At 45.2% G+C, this 18641-nt stretch overlaps 3 protein-coding genes and 2 non-coding genes across 5 annotated transcripts in view; 1 reads left to right on the top strand and 4 right to left on the bottom strand.

The window, feature by feature from the left end:
* The window catches only part of CAND2 (cullin associated and neddylation dissociated 2 (putative)), a 54987-nt gene extending 46495 nt beyond the window's left edge, over positions 1–8492 (top strand). The window contains exon 15 of the mRNA XM_066352076.1: positions 8094–8492. Within this exon, the coding sequence (XP_066208173.1) occupies positions 8094–8321 (228 nt within the window). The 3' untranslated portion in view covers positions 8322–8492. The remainder of the gene's footprint in view (positions 1–8093) is intronic.
* Positions 1778–6863, bottom strand: RPL32 (ribosomal protein L32). Its single transcript, XM_066352077.1, has 4 exons — positions 6756–6863; positions 5493–5593; positions 4700–4881; positions 1778–1972 (listed from the first exon to the last, which is right to left on the bottom strand). The coding sequence occupies exons 2-4, from the start codon at positions 5586–5588 to the stop codon at positions 1843–1845; spliced, it is 408 nt and encodes a 135-aa protein (XP_066208174.1). The 5' UTR covers positions 5589–5593; positions 6756–6863; the 3' UTR covers positions 1778–1842.
* LOC136382701 (small nucleolar RNA SNORA7) lies at positions 5665–5804 on the bottom strand. Its single transcript, XR_010747321.1, has one exon. It is a non-coding gene; the product is annotated as a small nucleolar RNA SNORA7 (small nucleolar RNA).
* A 3066-nt stretch (positions 8493–11558) lies between the features above and the next one.
* Positions 11559–17487, bottom strand: LOC136382252 (large ribosomal subunit protein eL32). Its single transcript, XM_066351326.1, has 4 exons — positions 17380–17487; positions 16070–16170; positions 15277–15458; positions 11559–11753 (listed from the first exon to the last, which is right to left on the bottom strand). Exons 2-4 carry the CDS (start codon positions 16163–16165, stop codon positions 11624–11626), a joined length of 408 nt encoding a protein of 135 aa, XP_066207423.1. The 5' UTR covers positions 16166–16170; positions 17380–17487; the 3' UTR covers positions 11559–11623.
* Positions 16242–16381, bottom strand: LOC136382699 (small nucleolar RNA SNORA7). Its single transcript, XR_010747320.1, has one exon. It is a non-coding gene; the product is annotated as a small nucleolar RNA SNORA7 (small nucleolar RNA).
* Positions 17488–18641: the final 1154 nt, after the last annotated feature.

The raw sequence follows: 18641 nt of genomic DNA, 5'->3' as shown, positions 1-18641 counted from the left end.
TCTGGCATGGGGCTCAAGTCAATTTAAAGAAATGAAAATGACCAATAATTTACTTAAATATTTCATATTAGTATTTGAACAGGAGGCAACCTGTAAGACATTTACTAACTGAAACAGCCTTAAATCCAGTCATGACTAGCACACCAAGAAAATTATAACCAGTGTATTATTTCTGGCTCAGTTGACCAGAATGGTGAAAAAGAAAAAAAACAACAAAAACCCAACCCAACTCTTATACCAGAACAGCAATATTCAACTGGTGTGCCACAAGAATGTTTTAAACATACAATACTTGCCCTGGCTGGTTAGCTCAGTTGGTTAGAGCACTGACCTAAAACGCCAAGGTTGCAGTTCAATACCGGTCAGGGCACATATAATCAACTCATGAGTGCATAAATAAGTGGAACAAACTGATGGTTTTTTTTTTGGTTTGTTTATTTATTTATTCATTCATTTTAGAGAGGAGAAAGGAGGGGGGAGAGCAGGAAGCATCAACTCTCATATGTGCCTTGACCCAGGCAAGTGCAGGGTTTCGAACCGGCGACCTCAGCGTTCCAGGTCAATGCTTTATCCACTGCACCACCACAGGTAAGGCCAAACTGATGTTTTTAAAATAAAAAACATGCGCTATTCAGTCAGGGGTAATGACCTCTTTTCCCTTATATTGTAAAAAAAAAACCCAAAACCAGCCATTTGGTCAGATAGGCAAAATATGTGCTTATTTTTTGAGAGGAGGGGAAATAGTGAGACAGATACCCATGTGCACCCCAACTGGGATGTGGCCTGGCACCCTATCTGGGCCAGTGCTTGTGGACTGAGCTATTTTTAGTACCTAGGCTAATGCACTCCAAGGGAGCTATCCTCAGCACCTGGGGCCATGCTCGAACCAATCGAGCCACTGGCTGCTGTGGAGGGGAACAGAGGAAGGGAGGGAGTAGTAGATGCTCACTTCTCCTCTATGCTCTGACAAAGAATCAAACCTAGAACAACCATATGCTGGACTATCTACTGTTCCACCAGCCAGGGCCAAAAAATGTATTTTTTAACGTGCTGAATTTTGGTAATTGTGTGCCATGAGGTGAAAGTTTTAAAATCAGAGTATCACGCACCACATACCATGCGACCTATATTGCCAACTGAATACCATTTCTTGGGGTAGCATAATCTTAGAATTAAAAACAGCTAAATTCTAGCTTTTGTAGCTGAAAAGGAGTTTGAGTGTTCTATTCTGAGTCCCAAGAGACCTGATTATCAACAATCAGTTAAGGATCTCATATCTGTGGAGTGTATACCTGAAGTAGCAAGCTGGAGGAATTTATATAAGAGACTGCAAGCTATCTTCAAACATCTAGGACTGACATATATTAGAGGGATTTGTGTGTCATCCTGTTTTGTATTTTTGGACAGAAGCTATATGGTGTTACTTAAGTACCAAATTAACGATTTAACCTTTCACACACGTTCTCAATCTTCACAAGAACCATACCGGGTAATTTGTTATCCAACATTACAAAAGTGAGGCTAAGCACAACTTCTTGCTGAGATGCAAGGTCCTTCAATCCAGGGTGTTGGAACCTACCTTGGTCTGAGGGCCATGTCTTCCCCAGCCCTTACTGGAGCTGACCAAGGCTGGTCTGGGCACCTGAGGCTAGTGTCCTGTGAAGGATCCAGTCTCCCTTATAAAGCCCCTTTCCAAATGGCAGATTTCAGACCACTAACAGGCAAAAGAACAATCTCTGACAAGCTGTCAAAGTAAGAAACAGAATAAAACCAAGGGTGGAAATGCCAGATGGCATAATTTTTCAATTTTATTAACACAAATACAACGTGCACACAATCTGTCTATTCATTTTCTTCACTGCGCAGCCTGGCATTGGGATTGGTGACTCTGATGGCCAGCTGGGCTGCTCTTTCCACAATGGCTTTGCGGTTCTTTGAGGAGACGTTGTGAGCAATCTCAGCACAGTAAGATCTGGAAGAGAATCCATAAGTAGGTGAGGAGCAAGCCAGCCTAGAACATGCACTTGTGTGCTCCACTGGGAAGGCAATGGGTTTGGTCATGTCACCTCCAGAGCCACAGCACTGACCCAAGAGGGTGTTGGTAAGTGGCTGTTGAGTGCGACCTGAACACCCCCAAACTCCATGTTACTAGCAAGGATCTTAAAAGTGTTTCCTGTGACATTAAGAATCCTCACTGCACTCTTTTATTTAATCCTCACGGCAGCCATGTAAATTCAGGTATCATCTCTATTTTACACACAAGAAAGCCAAGGTCTACAGAGCCGGAAGTGAATTTCCAAATCACATATTCAGTAACAGACAGGGTCAGATGGCTCAGGCCCAGACTCCAGGCTCAGAGATTCTCCCCGTTTTTCTGGCCACTCTGCTCAACTCTGGCAGTTTCAGGGAGCTTGGACTTGCTTCTGAAAAGTTTTAGAGCTGCAAGAAGCAGAGCAGACTATAACAGTCTGATTAATCCAAAGGCTCCTTGATCCAGACCATCAACTTTTTACTTGTTCAACAGCTGCAGATCAATTTTAAAGGTGAAAGTAATATTGCCTCAAACCCCCAGTAAGTGGCAACACCTTACTATTCCCAAACACAGGATGCTAGGAACCGGTTTCATCCATTCCTCACAGGTAAGCCATACCCCAATTTGGTAACAAATTGGTCTAAAGAACACATTTCAGTGGGGAGGTGATCTTTAAGAAAAGATACTACTCACCCCTGGAGGAATTTCAGCAAAAAAGGAAAACTGTAAGGAGTGATTAAACAAGGCAGTAGGTATATGTTAAGTTATAGTTTAACAGTGAGACAAGCAAAATAGACAATTTTTTTGTTTTGTATAAGTAGTTCACTCCAGCTCAAAGTAGCTACATTAAAATGTTTCCATAATCTTTGTTTTCAAGAAAACTTAAGTTGTGCCTGACCAGGAGGTGGCGCAGCAGATAGAGCATTGGACCAGAATGTGGAAGACCCAGGTTCGAGACCCCAAGGTCGCTGGCTCGAGCAAGGGGTCACTCGCTCTGCTGTAGCCCCCTGGTCAAGGCACATATGAGAAATCAATCAATGAACTACTAAGGAGCCGCAACGAAGAATTGATGCTTCTCATCACTCTCCCTTCCTGTCTGTCCCTATCTTCCCTCTCTCTTACTCTCTCTTTGTCTCTGCCACAAAAAAACTTAAGTTGTATTATAGCTTTTGTCTTTTTAATTTCCCCAAAGTTCCTCAGTCCTTGTCCATATGTATGTAATAACCACAATCATCCTGTACATATTTAAATGCTTTCCCTGCTGCTTGGGCAGTTTCCATCCTCAATTTTTTTTATTTTATTTTTTTAAACAAAGGACCCTTTAATTTTTTTATTTTTATTTTTTTTACAGTGACAGAGAGAGAGTCCGAGAGAGACAGATAGGGACAGACAGGAACAGAGAGAGATGAGAAGCATCAATCATTAGTTTTTTGTTTTCATTGATTGCTTTCTTATATGTGCCTTGACCATGGGACTACAGCAGACCGAGTAACCCCTTGCTCGAGCCAGCGACCTTGGGTCCAAGCTGGTGAGCTTTGCTCAAACCAGATGAGCCTGCACTCAAGCTGGCGACCTCGGGGTCTTGAACCTGGGTCTTCTGCATCCTAGTCCAACACTCTATCCACTGAGCCACCACCTGGTCAGGCCCATTCTCCATTTTCTTATTTTTTTTTTATTATTTTTTATTTTTTTGTATTTCTCTGAGCAATTTTCTTAATGTATGAATAACATTCCGCTCAGTTGCACTCCCACCATCTGCCAATTACATTTACAATTATTCAGTTACTGTTGCAATGATCAGCTTATAAAGTTTCCCTTTTTAATTATTTAAGGATAAATGCCCAGAAATGGAACTTAAGGATTAAAAATCATGGATTCAGAGTATTTCTATGGTTCTCGATACCACAACATTGCCATCACAATCTTTTTTTTTTCCTACACAACAGGTATTAGATTGCATCTTTCTGTCATAATTCTCCTTCCGCATTTTAATGCCTGGTTAAATCTCCAACCTAGAAACTCAACCAAAAATGGTTTTGTTCATTTTTATTCCTTGTGTCTTCAATCACGATAGCTAAAAGATTTTAGAAAATATGTACACATCACTTCCCGCAAGCAATCTTTTCTCAATCCACTGCCCTAGTTTTGGCCTAAGCAGACCAAAGTCTCATACAGAGCTAAGTGTCTACCTTTCTTATAACAGTGAAAAAGTGAGTAGCCCCTCCACACACTCTTGCATCTATACAACCCTGTGTAAGTGCCTTCTGCCTGCGGTCTTCCTCTTCTTCTCCATCTCTGGTCACTGAGCTCTAAATCAGTCAGCGGCTCCTCCGTGCCTGTAGCATTCTGAAGATACCCGTGGCCACAGTTTAAGTGCTCCTTAAGTCTGAGGCTACTACCCCTAACATAGATAATGGTCTGCAAATGACTCCCAAAAGCCACTGCAGTGTCTGTGGTGACAGAGTCCTTCTCTTTAGGTATCAACACTTAGAAGAACAAGTTGTCTCCCTCACAACACAAAACGTCTTGAAGTTCCCAACAAGCATTCACTAAGCTGAGAGAATATACTTCTCCAAATGTGTTCTGAAAGGTCTAGAGTCCCTACCAAAAATGTTCACACAGATGCACCCTTCTGACATCTGAACTCAGAGGTGGGATCCAACTCACTTGTTGCACATCAGCAGTACTTCAAGCTCCTTGACGTTGTGGACCAGGAACTTCCGAAAACCACTGGGAAGCATGTGCTTTGTTTTCTTGTTGCTCCCATAACCAATATTGGGCATCAAGATCTGGCCCTTGAATCTCCTGCGCACTCTATTGTCAATGCCTCTGGGTTTCCGCCAGTTTCTCTGGAAGAAAACACACAGGTGGGTAAGTGTCTGTGCAAACTGCCAACTCTTCGTTTTGGAGGAAAAGGGGACCAAATGACAAGGAAACATAACAAACAGTAGTTGTCTCTGGATAACAGGACTTCACTACTTCTACTTTTCTGGTGAAGAAAAATAGGGCTCCTGTGTCTGCACACCAGGAATGTAGACCTACATCCACACTCCTTCTAAGCAAAGGAAAAGTGGACTACACACCGATGGAGCGTGAGGGGATTGTGTACACAGGAAGGTGAAGAGCATGGGTTTCAACACTGCACTCACGACCCAAGGTTTCTCATCTGTAATATAGGGATAACCCTACTCATCATCACCATTATAAAGCCACCTGAAATACAACACAAATATAAATATAAGCGTGTAGGGACCTCAAAACAAGCACATGTGCCTTGTCATCTAAACTTCAATTTACATACCAAGAGGCTGAGGGCCAGTAAGTACAGTACCTGGGTTTCTACAGTGAGCTCTGCCACCAGAATGGTTGGTTCTCTGCCAAAGGCAAGCTTCTGGCTAGGTGATGACAGAAACTCTTTCCTTTACCTCAATACTTTCACTTCCATCTCAGGACCACCTACCTTAATTTTGACATATCGGTCTGACTGGTGCCGGATGAACTTCTTGGTCCTCTTTTTGACAATCTTGGGTTTCACCAGGGGTCTGAGGGCAGCCATGGTGCCTGCAAAAGAGAAAAATACCATGAAACGAACAACAGTCCTGGAAGGAGGCTTTCCTTGCTCAGGGCTTTAATGTTGTTGCAGAGTGTCTTCCAATCACCAGCTACAGAGCAAGCGGGGACTGGAATGGGTACCTCTGCCAGGCTTGCTTTCCCTCCCATCTCCGAAGCTGGCAGAATATTAGCCACTCTCCAGACGCGATCCTGGGAGGTTAGGACTCATCTCTTGCATTCAAAGCCAAGAACGAATGCCAATAGCTGACCTAAAACAAAACGGCCTCCAAAAGGGCAGCAAATCCTACTCCACAAAGTATCCAAACCCCCAAACAATCCACTTTCTTTTTGTTATGCGGGCCTTTAACAAACTACATGAACTGGAGTGTTTCCTTATATGTAAAACGGACATTCTATTGCACACTGAATGCTTGCAGTGCCCAGACCAAAGAACATTTAAGTAAACAAAAGCCTCTAGATACACTGCCAGAACGTCTCAGCCTTTGAACATACCGATCTACCAGGAACTCAAGGTACGTTCCTAAAGGTGTCCTCGGCAACCCTCATTTTTCCCCCCACTGCAGCCATCAATTTCCCTGTCTCACAGTTGGTACTCAATTAAGGACACCCCCGCCGCTGCACCATGATTTTCTCACAAACATGATGGAGTTTCAATTCCCAGAGAGCCTGACTCGCTATCAGAATTTCTGGTAACTGAACAAGTGAATTCACAACTCTATTTTTTTCCTACCGCAGCAGTAACCCCAGGGCCAGAAACTGGAGGGAAGGGAGGGTCGAGCAACAGAAATGGGTTTTTTATTTCTGTAACATGTGGGCAGATATCGCTGATCCAGGTAATCCGACGACTCGAGCACTGGCCAGTAAGACCGCAACCCCCAGATCGCTCCACGTCCCGGAGAAGCCCCGAGGTTTGACCCCGGCCCCGGCCCTGCACCTCCAGGATTCAAAAAAGGCGCCCCGCAGTTCACACTGACCCCAGCAGGCCCCCGTAGGAACGAAAGCGACTCGGGTAAGCGAATCTGAATCAACAGCTGAATCACTTCGTCCTGTTCCTGTACCCGCGTCAGCCAGGGGACAAGGACAATACCGCCGAAACAATGGGGCTTGGTGGAGACCGCAGAAACACAGATTACCAACGACTAAAACTCACCAAGTAGGAGATGGCTGCCACCTCCTTAGGCAAGGCCGAGGAAGAGAAGGGAAAGTAGGACGCGAGGCCTGATGGGACTTGACGTCTGGGTCCTGGCAGGGAAAAGGCAAGCTCGTCGGGCTCTTGGTCGTTAGAAAATAAAGAAACGTCAAAATAATAATAAAAAAATTTCGGATTACCTATATTTATCTAGATATTATTATCCCAGTTTTATACCTATTCAGTGCAGTTCGATGTGGGCTCACGCACAGATTTTTTAGGGCTCCTTAGGTAGCTATCCCGTGTAGCCTCTACAGACTGGTCACTGACTGATGGCCTACCAGAACCGGTTTCTCCACCAAACTGCTGGTTTCCTTCAACTGCTTATCCCACCTAGTAATGTTATTCCTATGTAGTGGCGCTTCGTTATAAACGCGCCGATATTCACGTTGCACTTTGGTCACGGATTCAAATTTAGCAAGCCACAGAACACACTGAACTTTCCTCCGTACCGTCCACATCTCGACTGGTATGGCCATGGGCTGCTCTGCTGTACACACGGTGTTATGGCATCATCTGCGCATGCGCACATGCTGCCACATCATCCTACAGAAACTGGAAGGGTTTTCCTTTTATTTGGTGCAGATTTCACATTTCGATCGTCTTTTGTTGTACTTCTTATCAGGGGATAGAAATTAAGTGAACACTTTACAGCAATAGTCACTATAATTCTTTTTTTTTCTTTTAAATGATAAGGGGAAGGCAGATGCAGACTCCAGCATGCAATTGGGATCCACCCACCAAGGACCCCTCCCTACAAGGGGATGCTCAGCCCATCTGGGCCGCCTGCAGTTGCTTGGCTACTGAGCTATTTTAGTGCCTAAGGCAAGGCCATGGAGCCATCCTCAGTGCCCAGGGCCAACTTTGTTTGAACCATTCGATCATGGCTGTGGGAGGGGAAGAGAGAGATGGTGGGAGGGAAGGGTGGAGAAGCAAATGATTGCTTCTCTGGTGTGCCCTGACTGGGAATCAAACTCGGAACTTCTACATGCTGAGCCTATGCTCTACCACTGAGCCAACTAGCCAGGGCCACCAATTCATTATCAAAAATGAAGGTGCATAATATAAATTGGCTGCTCAAATGCCCTGTAGGTGACCTTGAAGCTGATTTGAATGACAAAGAAATGGTTTCTTGGGAAACCAGCCAGTGTTAAGGTCCAGAGGGGAAGAGACTGTCAGGCTGAAACCAGAGGAGATTGTGAAGCAGGGGAGTGTGCCGTAAGTGGTCGAGAGTAAAACAAAGATGTGATGCAAGGACAGGCTTAAAAAAGGATGATCCATTGTTGTTTCCCACTTTAGGTCAAAGCTGGTTCTGTTAAGCAAGAGTTTGAGAAGCAAGATGAACTGAAGCGCTCTGCAATGAGGGCAGTGGCTGCCTTGCTAACCATCCCAGAAGTGGGGAAAAGCCCCATTATGGCTGACTTCTCTTCCCAAATCAGATCCAACCCTGAACTTGCTGCCCTCTTTGAAAGCATCCAGAAGGATTCTGCTTCAGCCCCCAGCACAGACTCAATGGAACTCAGCTAGCCCTACCCAACCTAGTCCCTAGATGGGCCTTTACTCAAAGCGGATCCACCCAGTCCTGAGGCCTCAGCCTCCTTCTGCCACCCCAGGCCTTTACCTCTCCCTTTCATCTCAGTGGGGTCCTTGTTCTCTTTGGGGTTTACAGTGCCTTCTCCAAGGATTCCAACTCAAAGGCCCCCAATCTGAAGCTGTAAGACTGCCAACAGTTGGGCCCTTAAACTCAGAACAGTCATTCAAAGCAACAGGGTGGAACGTTCCAAGCCTTTCACATAGGTTGATATGACTTCACACTGGTCTGGTTCCTTCAAGCTGATGAGGCCCTGCCTCACAAAATACCACTTAGTATTTAGATCTACTCATGCTCACAGCTGAGAGGTTAGGAGGCAGTAGGCTGGCCTTTCTTCCCACTAGTGTCCCAGATTTGTCCCACCATTCTCATTTTTCCAATTCACTCAATCTATTGATATACCAAAAATTAGTGCTTTGGCTGGCCATCTTAAAAACTCAAGATACTTCCGAGTTACACTTTAGAATTAAAAAGCTTTCTAATTGGCAGTAACCAATCAGAAATGTATTCTGTGGGGTGTGGGAGAGTGTGGGTAGTGAGTTACAGCTGATGTTTTCTAATTTCAAAACTCTCACTTAGCCAACTGTGAAACAGTAAAGCATGAAAGTATAAACAATCTTTCACGTCACCCCACGTAGGCATTACCAGGTTTGTGTCTTTCTGAGGAAGGTTTTGAACATGTCCTTTTTACTGTCAAGGACACAGAATTAAGTGACAGGCCAAGGAATTTTCTGTGCTATCCCAAGTTAATAAAGGAGAGAGCATAAATTACAACTATTTTCTCTGCACAATTCCTCCAGTCATTACTTACACCACATATCAGTATGTCTCAAGTACAGCCCACCTCAGTGCCAGCAGCCAGGGGCAGAGGCCAGGCAATGGTTCAGGGCCACGGTTTGCTCTGGCATGGGGCTCAAGTCAATTTAAAGAAATGAAAATGACCAATAATTTACTTAAATATTTCATATTAGTATTTGAACAGGAGGCAACCTGTAAGACATTTACTAACTGAAACAGCCTTAAATCCAGTCATGACTAGCACACCAAGAAAATTATAACCAGTGTATTATTTCTGGCTCAGTTGACCAGGATGGTGAAAAAGAAAAAAAAAAACAACAAAAACCCAACCCAACTCTTATACCAGAACAGCAATATTCAACTGGTGTGCCACAAGAATGTTTTAAACATACAATACTTGCCCTGGCTGGTTAGCTCAGTTGGTTAGAGCACTGACCTAAAACGCCAAGGTTGCAGTTCAATACCGGTCAGGGCACATATAATCAACTCATGAGTGCACAAATAAGTGGAACAAATTGATGTTTTTAAAATAAAAAACATGCACTATTCAGTCAGGGGTAATGACCTCTTTTCCCTTATATTGTCAAAAAAAAAAAATAGCCATTTGGTCAGATAGGCAAAATATGTGCTTATTTTTTGAGAGGAGGGGAAATAGACAGATACCCATGTGCACCCCAACTGCGATGTGGCTGGCATCCCATCTTGGGCCAGTGCTCCTGTACTGAGCTATTTTTAGCACCTAGGCTGATGCACTCTAAGGGAGCTATCCTCAGCACCTGGGGCCATGCTCGAACCAATTGAGCCATTGGCTGCTGTGGAGGGGAACAGAGGAAGGGAAGGAATAGATGGTCACTTCTCCTGTATGCTCTGACAAAGAATCAAACCTAGAACAACCATATGCTGGACTATCTACTGTTCCACCAGCCAGGGCCAGAAAGTGTATTTTTTAATGTGCTGAATTTTGGTAATTGTGTGCCATGAGGTGAAAAAGTTTTAAAATCACTGTACTAGAGTATCACGCACCACATACCATGCGACCTATGTTACTAACTGAATACCATTTTTGGGGGGTAGCATAATCTTAGAATTAAAAACAGGTAAATCCTAGCTTTTGTAGCTGAAAAGGAGTTTGAGTGTTCAATTCTGAATCCCAAGAGACCTGATTATCAACAATCAGTTAAGGATCTGATATATGTGGAGTGTATACCTGAAGTAGCAAGCTGGAGGAATTTATGAGACTGCAAGCTACCTTCAAACATCTAGGACTGACATATATTAGTGATTTGTGTGTCATCCTGTTTTGTATTTTTGGACAGAAGCTATATGGTGTTACTTAAGCACCAGATGACGATTTAACCTTTCACACGTTTTTTTGTTTTTTGGGGTTTTTTGTATTTTTCTGAAGTTGGAAACGGGGAAGCGGTCAGACTCCCACATGCGCCCGACCAGGATCCACCCGGCATGCCCACCAGGAGGCAATGTTCTGCTCTTCTGGGACATTGCCCACTGCTCTGCTGCAACCAGAGCCATTCTAGCGCCTGAGGCAGAGGCCATAGAGCAGGGGTCCCCAAACTACGGCCTGCGGGCCACATGCGGCCCCCTGAGGCCATTTATCCAGCCCCCGCCGCACTTCTGGAAGGGCACCCCTTTCATTGGTGGTCAGTGAGAGCATAGTTCCCATTGAAATATTGGTCAGTTTGTTGATTTAAATTTACTTGTTCTTTATTTTAAATATTGTATTTGTTCCCGTTTTGTTTACTTTGAAATAAGATATGTGCAGTTTTCATAGGAATTTGTTCAGTTTTTTTTATAGTCCGGCCCTCCAACGGTTTGAGGGACAGTGAACTGGCCCCCTGTGTAAAAAGTTTGGGGACCCCTGCCATAGAGTCACCCTCAGGGCCCAGGCCAATTTTGCTCTAATGGAGCCTTGGCTGCAGGAGGGGAAGAGAGAGACAGAGAGGAAGGAGAGGGGGAGGGGTGGAGAAGCAGATGGGTGCTTCTCCTGTGTGCCCTGGCAGAGAATAGAACCTGGGACTACCGCACAGGCCTCACACACGTTCTCAATCTTCACAAGAACCATACCGGGTAATTTGTTATCCAACTTTACAAAAGTGAGGCTAAGCACAACTTCTTGCTCTGAGATGCAAGGTCCTTCAATCCAGGGTGTTGGAACCTACCTTGGTCTGAGGGCCATGTCTTCCCCAGCCCTTACTGGAGCTGACCAAGGCTGGTCTGGGCACCTGAGGCTAGTGTCCTGTGAAGGATCCAGTCTCCTTTATAAAGCCCCTTTCCAAATGGCAGATTTCAGACCACTAACAGGCAAAAGAACAATCTCTGACAAGCTGTCAAAGTAAGAAACAGAATAAAACCAAGGGTGGAAATGCCAGATGGCATAATTTTTCAATTTTATTAACACAAATACAACGTGCACACAATCTGTCTATTCATTTTCTTCACTGCGCAGCCTGGCATTGGGATTGGTGACTCTGATGGCCAGCTGGGCTGCTCTTTCCACAATGGCTTTGCGGTTCTTTGAGGAGACGTTGTGAGCAATCTCAGCACAGTAAGATCTGGAAGAGAATCCATAAGTAGGTGAGGAGCAAGCCAGCCTAGAACATGCACTTGTGTGCTCCACTGGGAAGGCAATGGGTTTGGTCATGTCACCTCCAGAGCCACAGCACTGACCCAAGAGGGTGTTGGTAAGTGGCTGTTGAGTGCGACCTGAACACCCCCAAACTCCATGTTACTAGCAAGCATTTTAAAAGTGTTTCCTGTGACATTAAGAATCCTCACTGCACTCTCTTATTTAATCCTCACGGCAGCCATGTAAATTCAGGTATCATCTCTATTTTACACACAAGAAAGCCAAGGTCTACAGAGCCGGAAGTGAATTTCCAAATCACATATTCAGTAACAGACAGGGTCAGATGGCTCAGGCCCAGACTCCAGGCTCAGAGATTCTCCCCGTTTTTCTGGCCACTCTGCTCAACTCTGGCAGTTTCAGGGAGCTTGGACTTGCTTCTGAAAAGTTTTAGAGCTGCAAGAAGCAGAGCAGACTATAACAGTCTGATTAATCCAAAGGCTCCTTGATCCAGACCATCAACTTTTTACTTGTTCAACAGCTGCAGATCAATTTTATTTTTTTTTATTTTTTATTTTTTTCCTTTTCATTTTTCTGAAGCTGGAAACAGGGAGAGACAGTCAGACAGACTCCCGCATGCACCCGACCGGGATCCACCCGGCACGCCCACCAGGGGCGACGCTCTGCCCACCAGGGGGCGATGCTCTGCCCATCCTGGGCATCGCCATGTTGCGACCAGAGCCACTCTAGCGCCTGAGGCAGAGGCCACAGAGCCATCCCCAGGGCCCGGGCCATCTTTGCTCCAATGGAGCCTTGGCTGCGGGAGGGGAAGAGAGAGACAGAGAGGAAAGCGCGGCGGAGGGGTGGAGAAGCAAATGGGCGCTTCTCCTGTGTGCCCTGGCCGGGAATCGAACCCGGGTCCTCCGCACGCTAGGCCGACGCTCTACCGCTGAGCCAACCGGCCAGGGCCCAGCTGCAGATCAATTTTAAAGGTGAAAGTAATATTGCCTCAAACCACCCAGTAAGTGGCAACACCTTACTATTCCCAAACACAGGATGCTAGGAACCGGTTTCATCCATTCCTCACAGGTAAGCCATACCCCAATTTGGTAACAAATTGGCCTAAAGAACACATTTCAGTGGGGAGGTGATCTGTAGCCCTAGAAGGTATCTTTAAGAAAAGATACTACTCACCCCTGGAGGAATTTCAGCAAAAAAGGAAAACTGTAAGGAGTGATTAAATAAGGCAGTAGGTATACATTAAGTTATAGCAAAATAACAAATAACAAGCAAAATAGACAAAGAATTTTTTTGTTTTATATAAGTAGTTCACTCCAGCTCAAAGTAGCTACATTAAAATGTTTCCATGATCTTTGTTTTCAAGAAAACTTAAGTTGTGCCTGACCAGAAGGTGGCACAGCGGATAGAGCGTTGGACTGGGATGTGGAAGACCCAGGTTCGAGACCCCGAGGTCGCCAGCTTGAGTGCGGGTTCATCTGGTTTGAGCAAGGCTCACTAGCTTGAGCCCAAGGTCGCTGGCTCGAGCAAGGGGCCACTCGCTCTGCTGTAGCCCCCTGGTCAAGGCACATATGAGAAATCAATCAATGAACTACTAAGGAACTGCAATGAAGAATTGATGTTTCTCATCTCCCTCCCTTCCTATCTGTCCCTCTCTCTGACTCTCTTTGTCTCTGCCACAAAAAAAAAAAAAAACTTAAGTTGTGCCTGACTGGGCGGTGGCGCAGTGGATCGAGCGTCGGACTAAGATGTGGAGGACCCAGGTTCGAGACCCTGAGGTTGCCAGCTTGAGCGAGGGCTCATCTGGTTTCAGCAAAAAGCTCACCAGCTTGAGCCCATGGTTACTGGCTCGAGCAATGGTTACTCAGTCTGCTGAAGGCCCGCGGTCAAGGCACATATGAGAAGGCAATCAATGAACAATTAAGGTATTGCAATGCGCAACGAAAAACTGATGGTTGATGCATCTCATCTCTCCGTTCCTGTCTGTCTGTCCCTGTCTCTCTCTCTCTGACTCTGTTAAAAAAAAACAAACAAAAAAAACTTAAATTGTATTATAGCTTTTGTCTTTTTACATTTCCCCAAAATTCCTAAGTCCTTGTCCATGTGTATTTAATAACCACAATCATCCTGTACATATTTAAATGCTTTCCCTGCTGCTTGGGCATTTTCCATTCTCAATTTTTAAAAATTTTTTTTTGTATTTTTCTGAAGTTGGAAACGGAGATGCAGTCAGACTCCCGCACACCCACCAGGGGGCGATGCTCTGCGCATCCGAGGCGTCGCTCTGTTGCGACCAGAGCAACTCCAGCGCCTGAGGCAGAGGCCACAGAGCCATCCTCAGCACCCGGGCCATCTTTGCTCCAATGGAGCCTTGGCTGTGGGAGGGGAAGAGAGAGACAGAGAAGAAGGAGAGGGGGAGGGGTGGAGAAGCAGATGAGCGCTTCTCCTGTGTGCCCTGGACGGGAATCGAACCCGGGACTTCCGCATGCCAGGCCAATGCTCTACCACTGAGCCAACTGGCCAGGACCCTCAATTTTTTTAAGGTATGCATAACATTCCGCTCAGTTGCACTCCCACCATCCACCAATTTACATGTACAATTATTCAGTTACTGTTACAATGATCAGCTTATAAAGTTTCCCTTTTTAATTATTTAAGGATAAATGCCCAGAAATGGAACTTAATGATTAAAAATCATGGATTCAGTGTATTTCTATGGCTCTCGATACCACAACATTTGCATCATAATCTTTTTTTTTTTTGGCTACACAGCAGGTATTAGATTGCATCTTTCTGTCATAATTCTCCTTCCGCATTTTAATGCCTGGTTAAATCTCCAACCTAGAAACTCAACCAAAAATGGTTTTGTTCATTTTTATTCCTTGTGTCTTCAATCACGATAGCTAAAAGATCTTAGAAAATATGTACACATCACTTCCCACAAGCGATCTTTTCTCAATCCACTGCCCTAGTTTTGGCCTAAGCAGACCAAAGTCTCATACAGAGCTAAGTGTCTACCATTCTTATAACAGTGAAAAAGTGAGTAGCCCCTCCACACTCTTGCATCTATACAACCTTGTGTAAGTGCCTTCTGCCTGCGGTCTTCCTCTTCTTCTCCATCTCTGGTCACTGAGCTCTAAATCAGTCAGCGGCTCTTCCGTGCCTGTAGCATTCTGAAGATACCCGTGGCCACAGTTTAAGTGCTCCTTAAGTCTGAGGCTACTACCCCTAACATAAATAATGGTCTGCAAATGACTCCCAAAAGCCACTGCAGTGTCTGTGGTGACAGAGTCCTTCTCTTTAGGTATCTACACTTAGTAGAACAAGTTGTCTCCCTCACAACACAAAACGTCTTGAAGTTCCCAACAAGCATTCACTAAGCTGAGAGAATATACTTCTCCAAATGTGTTCTGAAAGGTCTAGAGTCCCTACCAAAAATGTTCACACAGACATACCCTTCTGACATCTGAACCCAGAGGTGGGATCCTACTCACTTGTTGCACATCAGCAGTACTTCAAGCTCCTTGACGTTGTGGACCAGGAACTTCCGAAAACCACTGGGAAGCATGTGCTTTGTTTTCTTGTTGCTCCCATAACCAATATTGGGCATCAAGATCTGGCCCTTGAATCTCCTGCGCACTCTATTGTCAATGCCTCTGGGTTTCCGCCAGTTTCTCTGGAAGAAAACACACACGTGGGTAAGTGTCTGTGCAAACTGCCAACTCTTCGTTTTGGAGGAAAAGGGGACCAAATGACAAGGAAACATAACAAACAGTAGTTGTCTCTGGATAACAGGACTTTCCTACTTCTATTTTTCTGGTGAATAAAAATAGGGCTCCTGTGTCTGCACACCAGGAATGTAGACCTACATCCACACTCCTTCTAAGCAAAGGAAAAGTGGACTACACACCGATGGAGCGTGAGGGGATTGTGTACACAGGAAGGTGAAGAGCATGGGTTTCAACACTGCACTCACGACCCAAGGTTTCTCATCTGTAATATAGGGATAACCCTACTCATCATCACCATTATAAAGCCACCTGAAATACAACACAAATATAAATATAAGCGTGTAGGGACCTCAAAACAAGCACATGTGCCTTGTCATTTAAACTTCAATTTACATACCAAGAGGCTGAGGGCCAGTAAGTACAGTACCTGGGTTTCTACAGTGAGCTCTGCCACCAGAATGGTTGGTTCTCTGCCAAAGGCAAGCTTCTGGCTAGGTGATGACAGAAACTCTTTCCTTTACCTCAATACTTTCACTTCCATCTCAGGACCACCTACCTTAATTTTGACATATCGGTCTGACTGGTGCCGGATGAACTTCTTGGTCCTCTTTTTGACAATCTTGGGTTTCACCAGGGGTCTGAGGGCAGCCATGGTGCCTTCAAGAGAGAAAAATACCATGAAACGAACAACAGTCCTGGAAGGAGGCTTTCCTTGCTCAGGGCTTTAATGTTGTTGCAGAGTGTCTTCCAATCACCAGCTACAGAGCAAGCGGGGACTGGAATGGGTACCTCTGCCAGGCTTGCTTTCCCTCCCATCTCCGAAGCTGGCAGAATATTAGCCACTCTCCAGACGCGATCCTGGGAGGTTAGGACTCATCTCTTGCATTCAAAGCCAAGAACGAATGCCAATAGCTGACCTAAAACAAAACGGCCTCCAAAAGGGCAGCAAATCCTACTCCACAAAGTATCCAAACCCCCAAACAATCCAATTTCTTTTTGTTATGCGGGCCTTTAACAAACTACATGAACTGGAGTGTTTCCTTATATGTAAAACGGACATTCTATTGCACACTGAATGCTTGCAGTGCCCAGACCAAAGAACATTTAAGTAAACAAAAGCCTCTAGATACACTGCCAGAACGTCTCAGCCTTTGAACATACCGATCTACCAGGAACTCAAGGTACGTTCCTAAAGGTGTCCTCGGCAACCCTCATTATTTCCCCCACTGCAGCCATCAATTTCCCTGTCTCACAGTTGGTACTCAATTAAGGACACCCCCGCCGCTGCACCATGATTTCCTCACAAACATGATGGAGTTTCAATTCCCAGAGAGCCTGACTCGCTATCAGAATTTCTGGTAACTGAACAAGTGAATTCACAACTCTATTTTTTCCTCTGGCAGTCCTACCGCAGCAGTAACCCCAGGGCCAGAAACTGGAGGGAAGGGAGGGTCGAGCAACAGAAATGGGTTTTTTATTTCTGTAACATGTGGGCAGATATCGCTGATCCAAGTAATCCGACGACTCGAGCACTGGCCAGTAAGACCGCAACCCCCGGATCGCTCCACGTCCCGGAGAAGCCCCCCGGTTTACACCAGCCCGGCCCTGCACCTCCAGGATTCAAAGAAGGCGCCCCGCAGTTCACACTGACCCCAGCAGGCCCCCGTAGGAACGAAAGCGACTCGGGTAAGCGAATCTCAATCAACGGCCGAATCACTTCATCCTGTTCCTCCCGTACCCGCGTCAGCCAGGAGACAAGGACAATATCACCGAAACGACCATTCAGAAGAATAAGCCTCCTCACCAGAGGGTGATATGGCTTGGTGGAGACCGCAATAACACAGATTACCAACGATTAAAACTCACCAAGTAGGAGATGGCTGCCACCTCCTTAGGCAAGGCCGAGGAAGAGAAGGGAAAGTAGGACGCGAGGCCTGATGGGACTTGACGTCTGGGTCCTGGCAGGGAAAAGGCAAGCTCGTCGGGCTCTTGGTCGTTCGAAAATAAAGAAACGTCAAAATAATAATAAAAAAATTTCGGATTACCTATATTTATCTAGATATTATTATCCCAGTTTTATACCTATTCAGTGCAGTTCGATGTGGGCTCACGCACAGATTTTTTAGGGCTCCTTAGGTAGCTATCCTGTATATCCTCTACAGACTGGTCACTGACTGATGGCCTACCAGAACGGGGTTTCTCCACCAAACTGCCGGTTTCCTTCAACTGCTTATCCCACCTAGTAATGTTATTCCTATGTGGTGGCGCTTCGTTATAAACGCACCGATATTCACGTTGCACTTTGGTCACGGATTCAAATTTAGCAAGCCACAGAACACACTGAACTTTCCTCTGTACCGTCCACATCTGGACTGGCATGGTCGTGGGCTGCTCCGCCGTTTACCTTGTTTTACGTCGTCATCTGTGCATGCGCGCATGCTGCCACATTATCCTAGAGAAACTGGGAGAGTTTTCTTTCTATTTGGTGCAGATGTCACAATTCTATAGTCTTTTGTTGCTTTCCTGTGACCAGTCAAAAGTGCACCATGACTTGACGGACACAGTGTATTGAAATACTCGGTTTTATACCTGCTGTTGGGGCTATGTAGAATATTTGTAATTCTTTCTGAGCTTCTAAGACCTGGGGAGCATCCACTTCCGCCAGAAGTTGAAGCCAGTTTTTAGATTATTTTCGCCCTCTTTTCTTCTACTTCAAAGCGCGCCTCTTGGTGGCCGGGAGGAAACAAAACAGAGACTTCCTAATACTCCCTCAGGTCAAGAGCAATGAGATTACCTATGCATCCAATAGGATTTACTATCCTTAGAATTCTACGAAATAGGTCTATTGTTTTCCCCATTTTACATATGTAGAAAATGAAGTTTGGAGTTTTGACTCAAAAAACCACACTTCTAACCATTAGGCAAACTGTCAAATATTTAATTATTATTCTTGTTGTTTTTTAATTTATTGATTTAGAGGGAGAGGGAGAGAGAAATATCTATTTGTTGTTCCACTTGTTTATGCATTCACTGGTTGATTCTTGTGTGTGCACTGACTGGGGATGGAACCCACAACCTTGGCTTATCAGGAAGATGCTCTAACCAACTGAGCTATCTGACCAGGACTT

This window comes from Saccopteryx leptura, chromosome 10 (genome assembly GCF_036850995.1).
Source record: "Saccopteryx leptura isolate mSacLep1 chromosome 10, mSacLep1_pri_phased_curated, whole genome shotgun sequence".
Taxonomy (NCBI): Eukaryota; Metazoa; Chordata; class Mammalia; order Chiroptera; family Emballonuridae; genus Saccopteryx; species Saccopteryx leptura.
Note: the sequence above shows the minus strand (reverse complement) of the source record. Positions and strands in the feature narration are given on the sequence as shown.